The 19126-nt window shown below is 47.0% G+C and overlaps 1 protein-coding gene across 10 annotated transcripts in view; it reads left to right on the top strand.

The window, feature by feature from the left end:
- The window catches only part of Ccdc136 (coiled-coil domain containing 136), a 30034-nt gene extending 11582 nt beyond the window's left edge, over nt 1-18452 (top strand). For 2 of the 10 annotated variants that reach the window (XM_029478950.2, XM_021165613.2), the window contains 13 exons: nt 982-1093; nt 1844-2012; nt 2995-3132; nt 3457-3615; nt 4121-4291; nt 4661-4846; nt 6379-6573; nt 7075-7299; nt 8670-9176; nt 9536-9757; nt 10731-11012; nt 11614-11892; nt 18127-18452. In XM_029478950.2, coding sequence (XP_029334810.1) covers nt 982-1093; nt 1844-2012; nt 2995-3132; nt 3457-3615; nt 4121-4291; nt 4661-4846; nt 6379-6573; nt 7075-7299; nt 8670-9176; nt 9536-9757; nt 10731-11012; nt 11614-11892; nt 18127-18234 — 2753 coding nt within the window. In that variant the 3' untranslated portion in view covers nt 18235-18452. Of the gene's footprint in view, nt 1-981; nt 1094-1843; nt 2013-2994; nt 3133-3456; nt 3616-4120; nt 4292-4660; nt 4847-6378; nt 6574-7074; nt 7300-8669; nt 9177-9535; nt 9758-10730; nt 11013-11613; nt 11893-13595; nt 13703-18126 lie in introns of all 10 variants that reach the window. The other 8 variants (XM_021165614.2, XM_085840776.1, XM_085840771.1 and 5 more) reach the window with 7 other exon arrangements.
- The last annotated feature ends 674 nt before the right edge of the window (nt 18453-19126 follow it).

Here is a 19126-nt window from a genome sequence, read left to right as displayed (position 1 = left end):
TAGGTGGTTATAAGCCAGGTAACATGGGTGCTAGAAACTGATGTCGCTCTTGTAGAAAAGCATCAACTCACTTAAAGACTGAGCCATCTCTCTGGCTCTCTGGCCCTGTTGGTTCTTATGCATAAAGAGATAAAGCATGGGTATTTGTAGCAACTGGGAAATTTTAACTAACCCTTTCTCTCTTCTAATGCTTGAGGAAAACAAGCATTTTAAATTGAGATGGGCTTTTCTGTCAGCAGATGAAGAAAACGAATATGACTTGGGGGTGGTATGCTTGCTGGCATGCATGGTAAGGCCCTAGGTTTTATCCCAAGCACCCTTCCTCCTCTTCAACAAACAAACAAACAAACAAACAAACAAAACCCCACAAGGAATATTTATCTGTAGCCAGGCCAGTGTCTTCAGTGTGAAGAGAAAGGAGGGGAGGATGGTCAGCATGAGTGGGTTGTCTCTGAAAGGCAGATCTAGAAGGTTCACGTCTGGCAGGGCTTTGAACTAAAAGAGTCATGGGGGCTATAGTCGTGCCTCAGTCACTAGAGGGCTTGCCTAACATGCATGGAACTCTGTACTGCATAAAAAGTCAGGCTCTCAAGAGGTAGAAGCAGGAAGATCTGAAGTTTAAAGTCAGAGACCAATCTAGGCTACCTGAGGCTCTGTCTCAGAAAGAAAGAGGGGGCGGGGGGAAGGCAGGCAGGCAGGCAGGCAGGCAATGGGGAGGTAACTGTAGTTAACTAGAAACCTAAATACAAGAAATTCAACTTATCCAAACCTTCAAGAGTTCCTAAATGCGCAAGATGATATTTCAATTGGGGCTTCATGGATGAATATACTGGGTGTGTATTCTGTGCGTCAGAAAAAGAGAAGCTATGTAGCCCTTTGCTGTTGAGTTTCCATTCAGGAAATGTTGGGGCTGGTCATCAGTGCTTCTGTCCACTGAGGACGCGCTCATCTCTCTCATCTCTTTCTGCTTCCCTTCTGCAGATGAACTACACCATCTTCGAGAGCGCTACAACTTACTGAATGAGGAGTATCAGGCCTTGCGGGAGAGCAACAGCAGCCTCACAGGGCAGCTTGCTGAGCTGGAGAGCGATAGGTAAAGCCAGGGCGCAGAGCAGTGCATTCTTCTAAGCTTCCCCAGGAGACAGAGGCTGGGATCATGAGTAGTTCTCTGTTCCTGGAAAGCAGTCATGTCTATGCACTCCCAAGGGGATTGAGTCCTCCTAGGAGCAGGCTCAGAATGCCACCAAACTGTGTCAGAACTATAGTTAAGTGTGCTATAAGATGCAGTTTTCCTCTATTCTTGGCATTAGAGCCATCCAGCTAGCTCAGCTTTATATTAGATCAACTGAAATCCCTTTATCATCCACATAGATGTGATTCAATGTAGTGGCATAGAACAGTGTTCCTAATGCTGTGGCCCTTTAATACAGTTCCTCATGTTGTGGTAATCCTCAACCATAAAATTATCTCTGTGCTACTTAATAACCCTAATTTCACTAGTGTTATGAATCGCAATGTAAATATCTGATGTGGCCCTCAAAGGGGTTGTGACCTGAAGGTTGAGAACCACTGGCACAGAGCCTCTAGGTTAGATGTGTCTTGACATCAGAACCAGCCTTGAAACCAGCTAGGTCAGTCATAGGATGTTCCAAAGTTAAAATGCCCATGCAGCGAAGTGCTGGAGGTTTTGTGTAATCTTCTAAACATGTTAGTCTGAGAGGTGAAGCACAATAAAAGGCTCGTTAGTAGTTTTGACCTAACTGGAAGCACTGGGCCTGAGCATGCCTGACAGGTGGTAGCAGGCAGAGTTCCTCCCAACACAACCCTGGGTTCTGGACTACAGGACACGGAGAGCAACAGAGCGATGGTTGGAATCTCACCTGCTACGGAGTACGATGTCCTCCGAGTCTCAGACTTCAGAACTGGATTTCCCAGAGCCGGACCCTGTGATGCAGCTTTTGCGCCAGCAGCTGCTGGGAGCTGAGGAACAGATGCAGGACATGCAGGACAAGGTAGGCGACAGAGAGTGGAGTGGCAGGCTGCTGCTACCATCAGTCTCACCTTTCCCTGGCCTGTAGTAGGGAAAGAGCTAACAGAGGAGGCCTGCACTGTAGGAGGGTATGGTACTCTGGGGTCTTGCCTGACTGAGAGAAGTGTAGTCATCTGTCAGGGGGTGACATTTCAGTCAGAAAATGGACCAGATATTTTGTCCCATACAGTTATGTGGATGCTGAAAACTCTTATCCCTTGTTGTAGTGCACATATTATTGAACATGTGTGTGGTGCTAGTGTACACAGGCCTACTGTGTGTGAAGCTGCCAGCTGTGTGCAAGTATGACACATGCCATTGTTACATAGTAACGTGACGTGAAGAGAGTGCTAATAGTTTATGTTTCTGCCACATTGTGTTTTACTGTTATTTTAAAAGCCTTCATCCTTAAAAACAAAGAAAAAGTGTTCATTATAGAACAGATACCAGAAGGGCAATGGTGGCTCACACCTTTAATTCTAGCACTTGAGAGGCAGAGACAAGCAGATCTCTGAGTTTGAGGCCAGCCTGATGAAGTTTCAGGATGTCCACGACTACACAGAGAAACCCTGTCTCAGAAAACAACAACAAACAAACAAAAAGGCCAGGACACCATGTTATACTGACAGCATCTTCAGACATCTCATATCTGCTGCCTCTATTAATGGCATCATTTTCATTTGTGCTTAGTTCACTGTCAGGGTATATATTAGCATCCCAAGAGCAATAAAACACAGTCACAAACACACGTGCTGTGCTTATCTAAGTTTGTGTAAGTGTACTCTCTGATGGTCACATGATAATTCAGTAGTCTAATGACACATTTCTCAGCATGTGTCTACATTGTTATATGACACCTGACTATATTCTAATTAAATGAATGACATATTTTCCCAGGTCATTGTGTGTGTGTGTGTGTGTGTTTGTCATCTACTACAAATCAGCCCATTGCGTTTCCCACACAGTGTAAGAACTTGTACTGTGAATTGGAAGAGCTACAGCATCACCGCAGAGCCAGCGAGGAGGAGCAGAAGCGGCTGCAGAGGGAGCTCAAGTGTGCCCAGAATGAGGTGCTCCGGTTTCAGACCTCCCACAGCACCCAGGTGAGCACTGCCAGGGGAAGGGAGGGCAGCAAGGCTCAGAGTCACCGCCTCCAGCTGGACATCAGGAGTGAGGCTAAACTCTGCTGGCTCTTACCCTGTCACCAGAACCCAACAGCATCACCCAAAGCCCCTGCATATAGAAGCCACATAGGATGGCATGTAAAAAGGTGTCCTTGTTGAGTGCCTTCATCACTGAAGAAACCCAGCCGTAGACCCAGAGAGCTTCTTCTCAAGGTCTCTGCATCAGAGAAGTATCACAGAGGCCTGGATAGGGCCCACGGCTTCCTGAGAGTAACTGCTCTACCTGCATCCTCCCTACTACAGCATGAGGAACTGAAGAGCAGGCTCTGTACCCTGCAGCAAAAGTATGATGCTAGCCAGGATGAACACAGTGAGCTTCTGAAGGTGCAGATGCAGCTCGAGACTGAGCTCCAGCAGCTCAGACTCCTCAGATGCACTCCTGTAGAGAGCCAGAGTGAAAAGGTAACAGTGACAAAGGCAAAGGGACAGTGGAGGGGCCACCAGCACTGGACTGAGGTTGGGGGGGTGTAAATAACAGGAGCTCCAGAGCTGGGGATACAACTTTTGGTAGACTGCCTGCCTAGCATCATGAGGTCCTAGGTTCAGTCTCTAGCTGAACTAGACTACTCTTGTTGAAACAGAACAAAAGGAGACAAGTGTTTATGAGCCTAGTGTTGTAGAACGTATCTGTTATGACAGAACTGAGAAGACAGAGCAGAGGAATCAGGAGTTCAAGGCCAGTGCCAGCTACATAGACTGCGTTTCATGAGATTAGATTACATTTGTTTACAAACAAGCAAGCCAAAAAAATAACTGTCTTCTTAAAGTTCTGCGGTGGGGGGGGGGGGCAAGCAGCAAGTGGAAGGGAGGAGGTAGACTCTCAGACTCTCAGGTGGTCAGTGGCTGAGTCAGGAGAAGAGCAAGGTCATAAAACCCAGCACCACTACCCAAAGCCCCCTGCGTGCAGGAGTTGATGTGCCGGCTCCAGAAGCTGCAGGCCCAGCACCAGTGCAGTGTGAATGAGAAAGAGCAGCTTCTAGAAGTCCAGCATCACCTGCACGACAAGCTGCGGTGCCATGAGTCAGAGGTGCATCGGCTCCGAAGCATGGTGGACTGCTTGCGAGAGAAAAATGAGAAGGTAAAAGGAAGGCCAGGCCAGGAACACATAGCCAGGCAGGATCTTCTGTGAGGGTAAGCAGACTGGGACTGTTGGAGTTCTGTGGAGGAGTTGCTGGTGAAGTGGACCCAGGACATGTAGAAAGAGCTGCTTGTGAGATAGCCACAGTTTCCTTTTATTTTTAAACCAGAAAATCAGTCTACAGAAAGGAATCCTGTTGCTTCCTTCAGGAGGAAGTCTCCCAAGGTCAGGGTGTCAAGCCTGTTAAGGGTAGGTCTGTTTGATTCTCCCTGGCTGGGATGAAGTCAGGGTCAGAAAGGTAAGGGGCGGAAAGATCAATAGTGAGGCGGTAGTTGTACATGGCATGATGGCTCTGCCTTCCTTACCCAGAATTCAGGGATACACCTCCAGCTTCAGGAGATGAAGGGATTGTATCAGTTCAGCAGGGATGAGCTGGAGCGCCAGAAGCACATGTATGACCAGTTGGAGCAGGACTTCCTGCTCTGCCAGCAGGAGCTGACAGAGCTCAAGTCCAGCCAGTCCCTCTGTGAAGAAAATGGAAACTGCTCAAACAAGGTAATTGAACTTCAGAGTGCTAAGGGCTTCTGGCCAGCTTGGGAGAGAAGAGAAGCAGACAAGGGAAGCCGTCGCCCAACTGAAGGTAGAAGACAAAGGCAGACCCATGTCTGCTGGCCTTAAAACAATTCGTCTTGAACTTGACTTGAATAAGAACCATAGCTTAGTAGGAATGCGTTTGATCTCAGGCAGTATGAACATGTGGTTTTTATACGACCCCATGTATATATGCATTTCTACAGTGGTATTATAACTGTACTGATGTCTCACATACATACACATGTATAACTAAACTAAAAAGAATAGAGCCAGATTTCTGAAACAACTTGCAAGTGATTTTAAGGATATGGTCTGTACCCTGAATGCTGATTTGAGTATTAGAAGAACCAGTGCTCTTTTAGGATATAGTCAGACTTGAAGTAAATTCTCAAATCTTGAATTTTGCTTCAAATTACACAAAATGCTATTCTTTTTTTGTTTTGTTTTGTTTTTTAGAGATGAGTGTTGAGACAGAGTCTTGTGTTTAGACTAGGTTACCCTTGAACTTGTGGCGATCCTCCTGCTTCCACTTCTATTGCTCAGATTGCAGGCATGTACCACCTGCATTATGATAGGAACTAGAAAGGAGTGGAGCCCCTTGGCGAAAAGGCATGAGAGTCTTGGGAGATGGTGAGCCTGGCCACGTTCTGTGAGGGTGCTCTGGCTCCTGCCTCTCCCAGTAGTAGACAGTGTCCCTAGGGAAAGGCCTTTATGATATAGAGGACTGAGAAGGTCACAGTCTGGTTGCCATTCCGTCCCAGGACTTACATTTTGCCTGCTTTCTTCACTCCCACTCAGTTGAGAGACCCACTGGATCCCTGATTTGCTTCAATACCTTGTACAGTGCTAGAGCTCACAGGAGGTGAAAGGCATGCTGCCGTACAAGTCACTGAGATTTTACTTGATTTTAAAACACCTGGTTCTGAGAATAAGAGGCTAATGTAGCTTTAACCCAAATTCAGCAATGGCTCTTACTTTACTAAAGGTTTTACAGTATGATTAAGACTAGGGATGTAGCTCTGTGGTAGAGCACTGGCCTAGCATACACTAGGTCCTAGGTTCAATTTCCAATATGGGTGTCAAAAGTCAGGAAAACAAAAAATAAGAAAAAGTATATTCAAATTAAGTCCTGATTGATGAGGTAAATAAATTAAGTCGAAAAACAATTGACAGGGTGGCTTGAACTGGTTTTTCCTGCACTGCTGGGAGATAGTGTGCCACAGGGAAGGAAGGGCACTGAAATCTCTGCTTCTCTAGCTACCCTCTGGGAGCGTGGCAGATGAGTTTAGGACATGGACATTGAGAGTGCAGATGGAGTGCTCAGAACTACCTAATGGCGCCCCCTTAGCATAGCGGTCTGGGCTGCACCAGGCCATCAGTCCAGGTGACTGAACAAGGAAGAGAGGGGGCCGAAAAAGTGGCAGGAGGCAGGGAGCACACGGTGCTGTGCCAGCCCCGTAGTAACCTTGCCCTGCACTCCTCCTGACCCATAGTGTGATGCACTGCTGGCCAGACTGACAGAATTGCAGGACAAGTTCAAAGCCAGCCAGGAGGAGATTGGGCGCCTGCAGATGGAACAGTGTGAGCTCCTGGAGGACCAGAAGAGGCTGCAGGAGGAGCAGGGCCAGCTGCAGGAAGAGCTGCACAGGCTCACATTCCCACAGCCCAAATGTGGCATCTTGCAGAAGGTACTCATTGCCAGAGCTAGACCATTGATAAAGGGAGGCTGCTTTGAGAGGCTTCCAAGTATAGCCGTCCATGGGGAAGATAGGGAAGTGAGCAGTTTCCTTTCTTGCCCAGGTACCTTTTCTTTTCTTACCATTCTCCCCACAGAGCCAATTTGGGTTTTTCTTCATAAAGACTTTAAAGTTTAAAATACATTTATATTCTGAAGTCTGTGCAGTGTTATATATTTAGCTATTTGGTCAGTCTGAAGGAAGTACACCTGAAATCAGTTTGTGAACTGTAAAATATCCACACATTGGAATCTCTTTCTCTCCTTTTTTTTTTTTTTCAATTAGCAAACTTCTATGGAAAGTACCGCTTTCCCCAGAAGGGCTATGTGAAGCAGTGGAGACAGAGCCCTGTAGGGATGGGGCTGAGGAGGGCACTTCCTCCGTGACCATCACCACCTTTCCTTCCTCTTCCTCCGTAACCATCATCACCTTTCCTTCCTCTTCCCTACTCAGAGTCAGGAGCTGCTTTCAAAGCTGCAAGACCTGTGTGAAATGCAGCTGCTCTACCAAAACATGCAGGAGCAACAGAGAAAGCTGACACAAAACCAAGAGTGTGTACTGAAGGAGCAGCTAGAGGCACACAAGCATCTTCGAGGTTTCAAAGAGTCTAATTTCCAGGAAGTGTTGGCGAACCCTCAAGATGCTAAAGGGCCTAAGTCCTCCAGTTGTGAGAATAAGGTAACCACAGCAGGAGGAAGGGGTTTGGCTCTCGTGAGGACAGCTGTGCGGCAGGGAAGCGGCAGGGAAAGGGCTCTGTAGAAGAGCTGAGTCAGGAAGGCCTATTTGGATAGGAAGCAGGATGAGACTGACGCCCTAGTCAGGGTCTTCCACCCTGAGTATCTCACGCAGAGGCGCACGCTCTGCTTTGACGTTTGGATACAGAATGATTTTCTGTTTTAAAGAGCTGAAGAGAAGGCAGCATCTAGAACAGAGTCTGACCACTGGTTCTATCCCCACAACATGGCATTTTCAACATATGTGCAGTCAGCTCAGTGTTTGTTTTGATTCCTGTGGACCAGCCCTAAGTGTGTCATCTTTTTGTATGGACTAGAAAGTCTGCTCCATTGTCAGTCTATAACCTTTTGAGTCTCCATAAACAAATCTAGCCCCAGTCATCTCCAAGGAAAACAGTTGCAGCAGACAGGATCATGGTACCGACTACATTATTTTACTGAACGTTGGGCCAGGTTATAGGGACTAAATAGAAAAATCATTGTTTGTCAGACACTGTCAAGTGTCACTGTCATGCCTGTGAGGTAAGATGGCTAGAAATTTCTACACAAATCTGTTCAGAGTTGGGCAATAAATGTGGTCCTAGGTCTCACTGTGAGCAAGAGCAGGTAGACAGTTTCAGTTCAGGCTAAAACTACCAGTTTTAATATTCCCGTGGACAAGGAGAATCAGGAAATGGAGGCAGTCCAAACTGTGGGACTTCTTGAGCATTCCAGGGGTGTTAGATATCCAGGCTGAGAGCCTGGGTAGCATAGAAACTGGGAAGTCATGTGTAAACGGTTTCCTTGATCTAATACTGAATATGTACTTGAGATATGGAAAACATACTTTCAGGCAGAAGGTACAGGGACTAGTGAGGAGCAAGACCTTGATTCCAAGCCTGAATCTTCTAAGAAACAAATTCATAGTCACACATTTGCAGCTGGGCTGATTTTCTCTTGAGGGGTGGTGGAGAGGACTGAGCCCAAGGTCAGGATGAGGGCACTCGACTTAAGATGATCGGTGTGATAGGGAGCCTGGGTGTGCGTGAGACCCACCTGCACAGCTTCAGGGAGGAGGTTTCTGCCAGAGTACAGAAACCAGCAGAGCAGGAACCCTAAAATCACTTACTATCTGTCCTGGGGAGATTGTTTTCAAAGTAGCAGAAAGCTGCCCCACACCAGTCTCCTGTAGGTTAAGGCCTTGTGAAACAGAGGTAGGTGTGTGTGCTCTTCTCTCAGGTAAGCACTCACATCTGCCCTAGGAGAAGGGCAGCTGAAAGGACTGGAATATCTCACAGTAATGGTGATATCTCCTGCCCCCTACCTCCCCCCTAGTTCAAGGTGCTTATGGACCAGCTGCAGGCTCTGCAGGTGCTATATGACACCAGTCAGAAACAGCAGGAGGTACTGCAGCGGGAGCATGGGCGGCTCATGGAGGAGCGGAAGAGGCTGCAGGCTGAGCTACAGCTCTGCATGGAAGAAATGCAGCTGCTCCAAACTCAGTCCCCCATGATAAAAAGGAGTTTTGAGTACTGCGGGAAGAACTCAGGCAGCAGGGCCCCCAGCACTGAGAACTTCCACAGGAGTTACGAGAGTTCCATTGATGAAAATGAGGGCTATCAGAAGAGTTACGTGAGCTCCCAGCCCAGCACTGAAACCTTCCTCAAGAGCTACGACAGTAGCACCAGTGCCAGTGAGGCCTTTGAGAAGAGTTACTGCTCCAGCAGCACAAGCGTGAGCTATAAGAGGAGTTATGGCTCTGTCAGTAGTGGTGAGACCCTTCACAGGAGCTATGCCAGCAGCAGTACTGATGAGGACCCAGCTGAGCCTGAAGACTTGGAGGTAACCATTGCCAGGTGATTGGTCAGGCAGGGAAGATGGGTTCCTCTGAAAGAAACAGCACCAGGGGAAGGGCATATGGATGAGATAGGAGCAGGGTCAGAGCTGGCCTGGAGTATGGAAGATTTCTGCTAGTGATTGTCCTGCTTCCTCTTACTCCTGACAGACATCCTGGTTTGCACAAAGACCCCGAGGTTCAGGACTTTGAACATAGTCAGGATGTTCTTTATGGGAGGAAATACGGCGACCCCCCCCCCCCGCCCCACCCCCAGGCAGCTCCAGGAAAGGGCCAGAGATGTAGAGTGTCGAACAGAGATCAAGTGCTTCTTGGGGTGCTGTCATCAATCCCCCACTCTCTGCAGCACTTTGAGGAAACAGTGGCCAAGGTGCTGACCAAGTTGCAGGCAGTGAAGGCCCTGTACCAAGTGAGCCAGGAAGAGCACTGCCAGCTGCAGCAACGGATGCACAGGCTGCTGGCCAAGCAGAAGGAGCTCACGGAGGAGCTGCAGTGCTGCGAGAAGGAGCTGAGGGAGTGCATGGAGAGCCTGGGGAAGCCGTTGCCTCCCCAGAGTGACAAGTGCGAGGTAACAGTTGCCAGTGCCAGAGAGCCTCCTGCAAGGCCTCCCTAGAGCCACCTTAGAGAATGAGGTGTGGGGGTGAGGGGCTGGCAGTCTGCAGCATCTGATGGGCATTGTCAGGTGAAGGACTCTCCTCCAGTGCTCACTGTCCTGTGACCTGCTGGTAATTCCAGGCTACTTTCATGGCAGTGCTCTCTCCCTTCGCTGCTTCTATTCTGTCTTTTACTTTGTACCCGAGAGCACTTGTATGGAGCTGTATTTTTTTTTAACTTGCCAATATTCTTTCATTATTTTGAGTCCATTGTCTTTTTTCCCCAACTAGATTATATGCACTCTGAGGACAGGGCTCTGACTAGCCATGGTTCACTGTCCAATGGGAGAATCACTGTACGTGTGTTTGGGAGAGAGAGAACAGATGCAGAGAGTGATAGCCACACAGACCTATACTGATTAGTACTTACTAAGTGAGCCATGTGCTGCCATCAGCCCAGGAAGACAGGCCTGAGATTAGGGGACAGGTTTAACTTCGGACGTTACCAGGAAGGGGTTGCAGGTGCCACATGTACTACTACCAGGTGTTCTCAGCAGTTCCCTAATAACTAACAAAGGAGTGGAGTGGGTGAAGTGGGAGTCCTGGAAGGAAAATTAGATGATAATAATGCCTGAGCTTCAGAAGTGGTGACAGGCACTCGTGTAGTTATTCCCTTGATAGGTCATGATCAAAAAACATAACATCAATAGTTTTAATTTAATAATAATTTTTATCATTCTAGATGCAGATCTTCAGGTATTTCAACTTGGGGGGGGGTGAGCTATCTGTGAAGCCTCTTAGGTTTCATTGCCTACTTGAACTTCTTATTGTCCACTTCCTTGTGAGCTTTAGCAGGGAGATGTGTGAGACAGTGGTTTCCTAGGAAAGTCCTGGGCTGACTGGGTGGGACTGCTGTGCTGTGGATAACTGGAGTCCCACTACCAACAGATCAAAGAACTGCAAACTAAGCTGCGGGAGCTGCAGCTGCAGTACCAGGCTAGCATGGATGAGCAGGGGCGGCTTCTGGCCGTGCAGGAGCAGCTGGAGGGGCAGCTGCAGTGCTGCCAGGAAGAACTCCGCCAGCTCAAAGAAAACCGGCCCTCTATTAGCTCAGAAGTCAGGGGCAAGAATGTCAATAAGAATATGAACAAGAATGCCAATGGAGTTAGAAATAAGAAGCTGAGCAAGGTGTGCTCAGAGGATTTGGAGAATGGCTTTGAGAATGAGAAGGTGAGTTGCAGCCTTAGAAGCCAGAGAGGCCCCGGTGGGTGGAGGAGGCCCTGGGAAGAAACAAAGGTACTGTGAGGAAGTACACGTAGTACTGCTAATGCAAGAGTTCCAACTCTATAAGCATTTGGCCACTTTCCTGGGTGCTTTGGGGAGGGTGCCCACCAGTTGCTTTCACTAGCCTAAGTCCGTCTCTGGGACCCCTGTTATTTCTGGGTTTCATGATCAAAGCCCATCATTACACAATGAAAGACCAACTAGGTGGAGAGAAAGGAATTTATGTGTGCAAGAGGATTGGCTGTGGTAAGAATGACCAGAAAGGGAGGAAGCAGCCATTGAGGAGCAAAGTCCAAGAGTCTTGGATTATGGTTATCCGCTTGAAATGGCCTCAATGGTCAGATCTGATCGCTAGCTTAACAAACTAAGTATGACTGTCCTCCACATTACTCTTGGAAAGATTAGTTTGTAGTTCCAAAATACAGTCTTGCACACTGGAACTCTGATGTGGTACAAGTAGAGCTTTCTGGAGGTAATATAGCCCTGTCTGGAGGGTAAGATTCATTTAGGTAACAGCTGACCCCCCTACCCTGCCTCCATCCTGCAGAATCTGGAGGTGATGCTATACTACAAGGCCAGCCAGAGGAGATTAGATGAGCTAATGAAAGAAGAAAAAGAGATTGAAGAGGCAAGAAAGAAAGAAAGAGAGAAAAAAGCCAAGAAAGAATTGTGTAAACTAGCTACTAATCCAGCAGCAGATCCTAGGGCAGAGCCTGAGCCGACAGAAGATGAAGAGGAAAACTTTGAAGAGTACAGAGAAGGGGAGGATGAATCTTGTGAGGCTGCTGAGGAAGGCAACCCCCTTAAGCTTTCTGAGAGCAAAAAGGTAACCACAGCAGAAGGCTAGACCAAGTGGGAATGAGCCTGGGGCTCGGGTGCTCTGGTGTTCAGGACTGGCCCCACCATGGATGCACCAATACAAGATAGAGGCCAGTGAACATCTGTTGGACAAGGGAAGGGATTGGAGAGGGCAGTCTTTCTGAAGAAAATGGCAGGCTTAAATTAAGTTGCTGGAGCCATTGCACAACGACTGCCTTTTCTCAGAACCAAGGTGGAGGTCAGGTGTCCTTTCACTTACACTATAGCACTCAGTCACCTGTCTATATCAGCAATGTCCCCTCATCCCTCTTCCTGACACAAAGGATAGTGTAAGCCCTTGTTAAGCACATTTCTGCCAGCCCCAGCAAGTCAGTTCATCCTGTGTTGCCATGATACCCTGTGAGATGATTAACCTTCTTGTTAGTGCCCACTGGGTTTTGATTCTCACATCATAGGATGTGAAAGTTGGACCTCAGGAGTGAACAGGGGTGATGTCTGTGCAGCTGGGACACTGGCCTGTCTACCACTGCTCTAACCCTTAGTTCCTGGATTTTTGAGAGGTTAGAGAAGAAGTGTCTTGGGGTATAATCAGATGACATAGGTAAGTTGGCTGCTTACAGAAGTATTTGCATCTTATAACAACTGATACATTTCTGTTGGTATGTATCCACTGAATTCCTGCTCTGAGCTTAGTTGGCTACTAAGTCCCCAGTTGACAGTACAGAAAATTTCTCTTGTGGTGGATTATCCTACTCACTTTATAGATACCTGGAATTTTGCAATTCAGTCTGCATTGCTGGTTCATGATCTAGTATTTAGTTCCTGTTAGCCACGAGATGGAGGATTGTTACTTAAGATATAATCAGGAGTGACTATAGCCTTTCCCCAGGCCAGTGTTTCTTCCGAATGTACCATATTTTACCACAGGCTGGTTCAGAGACCATAGACTTTTTGCCCTCAGGGACCACTTTTCTAAATCTTAGCTTGACTTTCATACCTCAGAGGCAAATACATTGTTGATGTCTGCACATGTAGATGCCCTTTTGCTCCAGTGGATCCTGAATCTTTTGCAGACCATTCAACTGGCATTCATGTTACTGCATACAAATTCAGTTTCTCTCTATAAGTTGCTGTAGTCAAAGAAGTACCCTTCTCCAGCCTTAGCTTATTGTAGTACATTTTGTCTCACAATGTATTATATTCCTAGGGGATTGTAGAGACCAGAGCTCTGCATACCTCTAAAATTGGTAGAAAGTAAGTCTGTCATGTAGCCTGGCTAAGGACTGGCTCTTCCTGAAGTGATCCAGGAAAAGTGTCTACCCAGTTCCTGTAAGGAAGCCCACTGTACTCTCTGAAGCGTCACTTCCCCGAGTGTCCGACTCTAGAAAGATGTAGGTGCAGGTAAACTTCTGCTTGACGAGATATGAGCTGTGCACGACTGGTCTCAAGACCTAATTTGGACCTATCTACTGTTTGACTCTGTTTTGCAACTGTTCCAGGCTGCCAGTACGAGGAACTCCTCTGCTCTTCTCAAGGCTCTGGGAGCAGAGAAGAAATGATACTTCTCCAGTTTATATGGTTTTTAACCTTGGATTCTTCTCTCTTTCCCTTTGTTTTCTCATCCTCATTATCTGTTGGGTTTGTGTGTGTGTTTCCATACAATCACGTGTCTCCCGGTCTCTCCTGTGCTTCTCATTTGACATGTTGCAGCCATCCCCTGCCCCTGATCCCCCCATATTCTCCTTGCCTCTTGTAGGCCTGGTGGTCATATCAGCTCTGCTCTGGTGCTGGTGGGCTGAGACATCGTCCTAACCCAGGTACTGGTACTGCTTCCTCTCTTCCCTCTCAGCTCCTTACTTCTCCCATTATACAATAGGTGATGCTCAGGTCTGAGTTTTAGCCCTGGCTTTTTCTTATTTTGCTGTAAAACCTACAAGCTTCCTTGAGCATGCCATGATTGATGTATATAATGGATAGGTCGTTGGAGTGCTTTCCAGAAGCAACAGGTTGAGTTTCTGTCTTTGGCTGCGTAAAATTTGGATAAGCACATCTCTGTTGCTACTGACAGAGCTGCTCCGCTACTTCTGATGAGCTGATGTTTGCTTAAATTCTAGAGCCAAACATTTGCCATTGTTTCAACTTGGAAGGAATTCCTCCCTGTGTTTAAGGTGATAGAGGAGGTCTAAAGAGCTGTGGTCCTTCTGGGCCTCTCGGGAGCATTTGGATGAGCACACTCTAAATTGGTCCCATCTACCTTGAGGAAAGTAGAACTGGATCCCCATTGTACTATGTTGCTCACCTTAAAAAGTCCTCGAAAGTTTGGGACTTCTGGTTACCAGAAAAATGTCAACAGAATACCAGGGAGTTATATACATTCCTTTGCGTCACCAGATTCCATCGTCATTGGCCTCTCAAGCCAGACTTCTGGAGAGGGTGTGATGTTGCTGAAAAGTTCCTAACGATTAGAGATGGAAATACTCTCAGGCAGTCAAGAGCGATGTGTTCTGGGCACCTCTCCCTTGGCCCAGTTCATGTACTCTGGTCTGTTGACAGAATTGCCAGTTTAGGATGGAGATTGTTTGATGGTCTAAGGTAGGAACCTGAGGTGCTGCCTGCCTCCTGGAACCTGTAAAGCTGCATCACCTCCTCTGTGTCCTCCTCTTCTGCCTCTTTAAATAAGGTACAGTTGGCTTAATGCAAAGTTTTAGAGAGGCAGTTTTTGTTGATGGCACCCCTCACCATTTTCCTTTTAAAATTTATTTATATCACATTTATTTGGGGAGCTGGTGTATGAAGGTTAGAAGACAACTCTGGGAGTCTGCTTTTTTCTCTGCTACCTTGTGTGTCCCAGGGATGGAACTCAGGTCATCAAGCTTAGCAACAAGGGACTTCACCTGTTGAGTCATCTTGCCTTCCCTCCCAGCTTCTTTCTCTGTTTGTCTTCTCACAGCCTTCAACCTTTCTCTTTTCCTTCTTTTAGGCCTTTCCCACAACAGTCTTTAGTTCCTTTCACGGTGGAGAGCTCTCCTTCTCCCCTCCTTGAGTGCTTGCAGAAGTCTCTTGAGTTCCTATGGAATAAGACACAAAGGCTTCAGCCACGGCCTTTGGCCAGGCTTCACCATCCCCATCAGAGTGCAGGGAAGGGACTGTGGCTAGGTTTTTCTTAGAATCCTTGTTTGCCCTGAGCTCTGGCTGGGTCCCCAGTGTACAGCTTGTGCCAGGTCTTGGGGCACTGCCATTGTAATGGCAGTCTGTCACCTCCTGTTAGCTTTGTCCCAGGGAGCAAAACATGACTAGACTTCAGCATCTTCAGTGGTAAATAAAGGATGACTACTGCCTGCCTGTTTTTCATGGTTTCTGTGAGGATTGGATGAGTTTGCTCCTCTGGATCTACATGGTAGAAAAAGAACCTGCTCCTACAAGTTGTCCTCTGAGCTCTATATGCAAAACCTCCTTCCAGTAAATAAATAATGTAATGATATTTTTAAAAATTAAAAAAGATTAATTTTTAAAATCGAAAAAAAGAGGCTACACTCAAATGGTATGTGCTGTGTGCCAGGCACTTCTCTAGTCACACTGCGTATACAGATAGACTCAGCCCAGGCAGCAGCAGTCCTCAGAGAAAGCACTTACTACGCCATTTTACACATGAAAACTAAACAGAAGACAACTGAATTCAGCCAGGAAATTGTGGATATGACTATAAGGAATTGATATTAACAGTTATAAGGTTATAAGGGGGTACTATTGTGAAGGGCTAACACGAAGAGGGGGTGGCTCCCTCTTCTCAAAGGAATGAGCAGTCAATATTAACATATACCTACAATCCTGTCATTTCAGTTAGGGAGGCAGGAAGATGGGATGTTTGAGCCAGCCTGGGCTGGTCCCTGTCACAGAAAACAATAAAACCAAGTTCTCTTGTTTCTTAGCTCTTTCTCTGCTCCCTCACTCCCCCCCCCCAGCCCACCTCCCCCCTGCTTTGCCTCCTGGTTTTTTACACAGGGTCTCATACTGACCCCAAGTTCTATGTAGGGAGGACAAGCTTACACTCCACTCTCCTGCTGCCACCTCTGGATCACTGTGATTATATGTGCGTGTTACACTGAGTGTGGGGGTCCTGGGGTCAAGTCCAGGGCTTCATTCATGCTAGGCAAGTATTCTACCAACCAAGTTCTATTCCCAGCACTTGTGTATTATCTCTTGACATTCTGAGCACCCCCCTGGAAGACAACACACAGCGGATTATACTGCTATCCTGTTGTGCTTATGGGGCCTCCCACCTCAGTAGCTCTCTTAGGTGTCTAATATCATTAAGTTAATGTTTCTAAGACCTTTGTGTATTGTGCACACTAAGTATCCTCTCCTCATTCTGTACTAACACTTGATTGTTTGGAGTCCCAAGTTTTTCATTTTTCTCTATTAGCTGTAGTTTACTGCTGTAGTGGAAGAGTTTTGTGGGGTTTTGTTTGATTGATTGTTTATCCCGACTCTGTGTTTTGGGTTTTCACAATACTCTTCTTTCCTGCTGGCTTCATTCACATCCTCAGGTGTCAAGGCCTCCTCGCCTTTCTCCAGATTTCATGGAAGGACCCAGCCTCTAGGGGCTTGTCTTGCCAAGTTCTCTTTATTCAGCAATTTGGCACTTAAGAAATGATCATAACAGACAGTATTGATATCCTACTCTTTCTGCCTGTCAAGGAAATCTTGTCAGACAACTTGCTTAAGTGAGTTCCTTAGTCTGTCAGGTTGGTGACACAGCTAGAAGCTTGTGATTTCCTGGAGCCCAGAAGTTCTGTGTGACACCCAGATAACCCGGCATTGTCTGTGTGCACATGCACATGGGACTGCCCATGGAGCCTTTAACTGTGGCTACATCTACAACAACAAATGACAGTCCCTCCCCCTGCCTCTTCAGTCACTAGAGCTGGCATCTAGGGTTTTCTTTTGTAGGTTTTGGGACAGGATCCCATGTAGCCCAGACGGGCTTCAATCTGGCCATGCAGTGAATGCTGGGATTGCATGTGTGCTCCCAGAGCTGGAGTAAACATTCTTCCAGCTTGCTTGTCTTGTCTTGAGAGGTCTGGCCTAGAGAGCAGGCAGCGGAACTCACTCCTGCTTTCTACTCTCTACTGTGGATTATTTTGTAATCCACTTCTAACATTAATTTTTTTTATTTTACATGTTTTGTTCTTAGCAACTATTCCTATACAATTGGGGCTTATCTTTGCTCTTTGTAATCAGCTTAATTTTTCTTTGAGATGAGTTGTTCTTTAATGGAATATGTTAGCTTTAATGGGCTCTCCTTCATTTTTTTTCCCTCAAGCCATCTTCCCCTTGTGCTATAACTTATGATTCAAAATCCAAGTTCTTTAAGCAACACAGTAAAAATAGGAACTATCTTTCTTATTTTTGTGTCTAAGAATTCTTTTTTTTTTTTTTTTTTTTTTTTTTTTTTGAGACAGGGTTTCTCTGTGCAGCCCTGGCCGTCCTGGAACTCACTCTGTAGACCAGGCTGGCCTCAAACTCAGAAACCCGCCTGCCTCTGCCTCCCAAGTGATATCTAAGAATTCTTGTTTCCTGAATATTTGTTTTTTATGATGTGTTCTCCTACCCACGAATAATGGGGTTCCCAGCAGCCAGAGTGTTTGGAAGCCTCAGTGCATGGCACAGGTTGTCAGGCCACGACCTGGTGACTGAAAGCAGGGAGCTGGGGTGAGGAGCGCATTTATTGGCTTGTGACACTGCCGCTCAGGACCAAATTTCCTCGAAGTAACACCATCTGACACAAGATCTCTGGCGACCAGTGATCTCTACTTCACCCTACAATGCATTTCATTGCTTCCTCTCATGCCCCTTCCCCTTAACTGAGCTCTCACTTCTCTGTAAATCCCATGAGTTATGCCTGCCTTCTCCAAAGGCCCAGGCTACCTCGCCTCTTCTCACACACCAACCTACATGAAGAGTCCCTGAAGGTGGGCCTGGAATCTTGCTTGTGCAAATAGGAACCAGTATTTGAGACAAGCACAAATACGGGGATAGCCTAAGTAACCATTCAGTATCCTGCTACAAAGCTAGTGTGCTGGAATGAAACCACACAGTCTCCAAGATCACCCTGGAGGTGAGAGAGGCCAAGCCATGAGAATGTCCCTGAGGCATGCCCTCTAGTAGGCGGTGACTTCTGGCTTAAGGAAGGAGTTGGGAAGAAGGCTTAGAACTCACTGTTTTTCTTTGGTCCCCACAGAACATGTTTGGGATGTGGAAGCCTATGGTATTCTTGGCCATTGCAGCAGTAGCTCTGTATGTGTTACCCAATATGCGACCGCAGGAATCAGAATACTACATGAAGTGATGGCAGACCTGGACCAGCCCAGAGGGCAGATCCCCAGAGGCTACCACCCTCACCTTTGGGCAGAATACACTGTGCCAGAGCCCCCAACCCACCTATGTTTCTCCATCTCCTTTGCCTCAGCCACTCAGACTGGAAAGGCTTATGGGAGTTGCTGGCTCTCAACCTCCTGCCTTGTGTAAGAACCTGGGTTCCTTGTAATTAAATGTCAGCCTAATTACACGAGACATTGTGTGACTTTTTCTTCAATAAATGTTTCATATAACATTGAACAGAGCAATTACCCTTCAGCCAAGTATATCCTGTTAGAGTCTGTTTTAAATATGACTTTTCAAAAATGAGGTTAGTTCCCTCTGCTGCCAGCTGAATCACAGAGAGATTGATCCGTACCTATTTAATCCTATTTTGAGGAACTCTTATGATCACAGAGAAATGGAGCAAACTGGGCACTCTGGGTATGGGGTTGGGGGCAATGGGCAAACAAAAGATCTTTGAGCTTCTGTGCCCTAAGATCTTCATGGGAGCCTTCATGGCTTACCCTTTCAACTCAGGAGATTCATTTTTGGAGACATTTTCATTTGCCAAGAGCCTGGCAACAAGCAAGACAGCTAATACTTGGACTGAAGAGAACTCCATGAAGCAGTTATGTGGGAAAGACAGGAGAACCAAGGAGAAGTGGTTTGAATATGCTTGGCCCAGGGAGGGAGTGGCACTATTAGGAGGTGTGGTCGTGGTGGAGTAGGTGTGGGCTTGTTGGAGGAAGTGAGTCACTGTGGAGGTGGGCTTGTGACCCTCCTCCAAGCTTCCTGGGAGACAGTCTCTCCTGACTGCAGTCAGATGGAGATGTAGAACTCTCAGCTCCTCCTACAGCACCATGCCTGCCTGGATGCTGCCA

Source organism: Mus caroli, unplaced genomic scaffold, assembly GCF_978045245.1.
Source record: "Mus caroli unplaced genomic scaffold, Mus_caroli_1 scaffold_7, whole genome shotgun sequence".
In the NCBI taxonomy this organism is placed as follows: domain Eukaryota; kingdom Metazoa; phylum Chordata; class Mammalia; order Rodentia; family Muridae; genus Mus; species Mus caroli.
The sequence above is the reverse complement of the archived record's forward strand: the minus strand, read 5'-3'. Positions and strand labels throughout refer to the sequence as shown.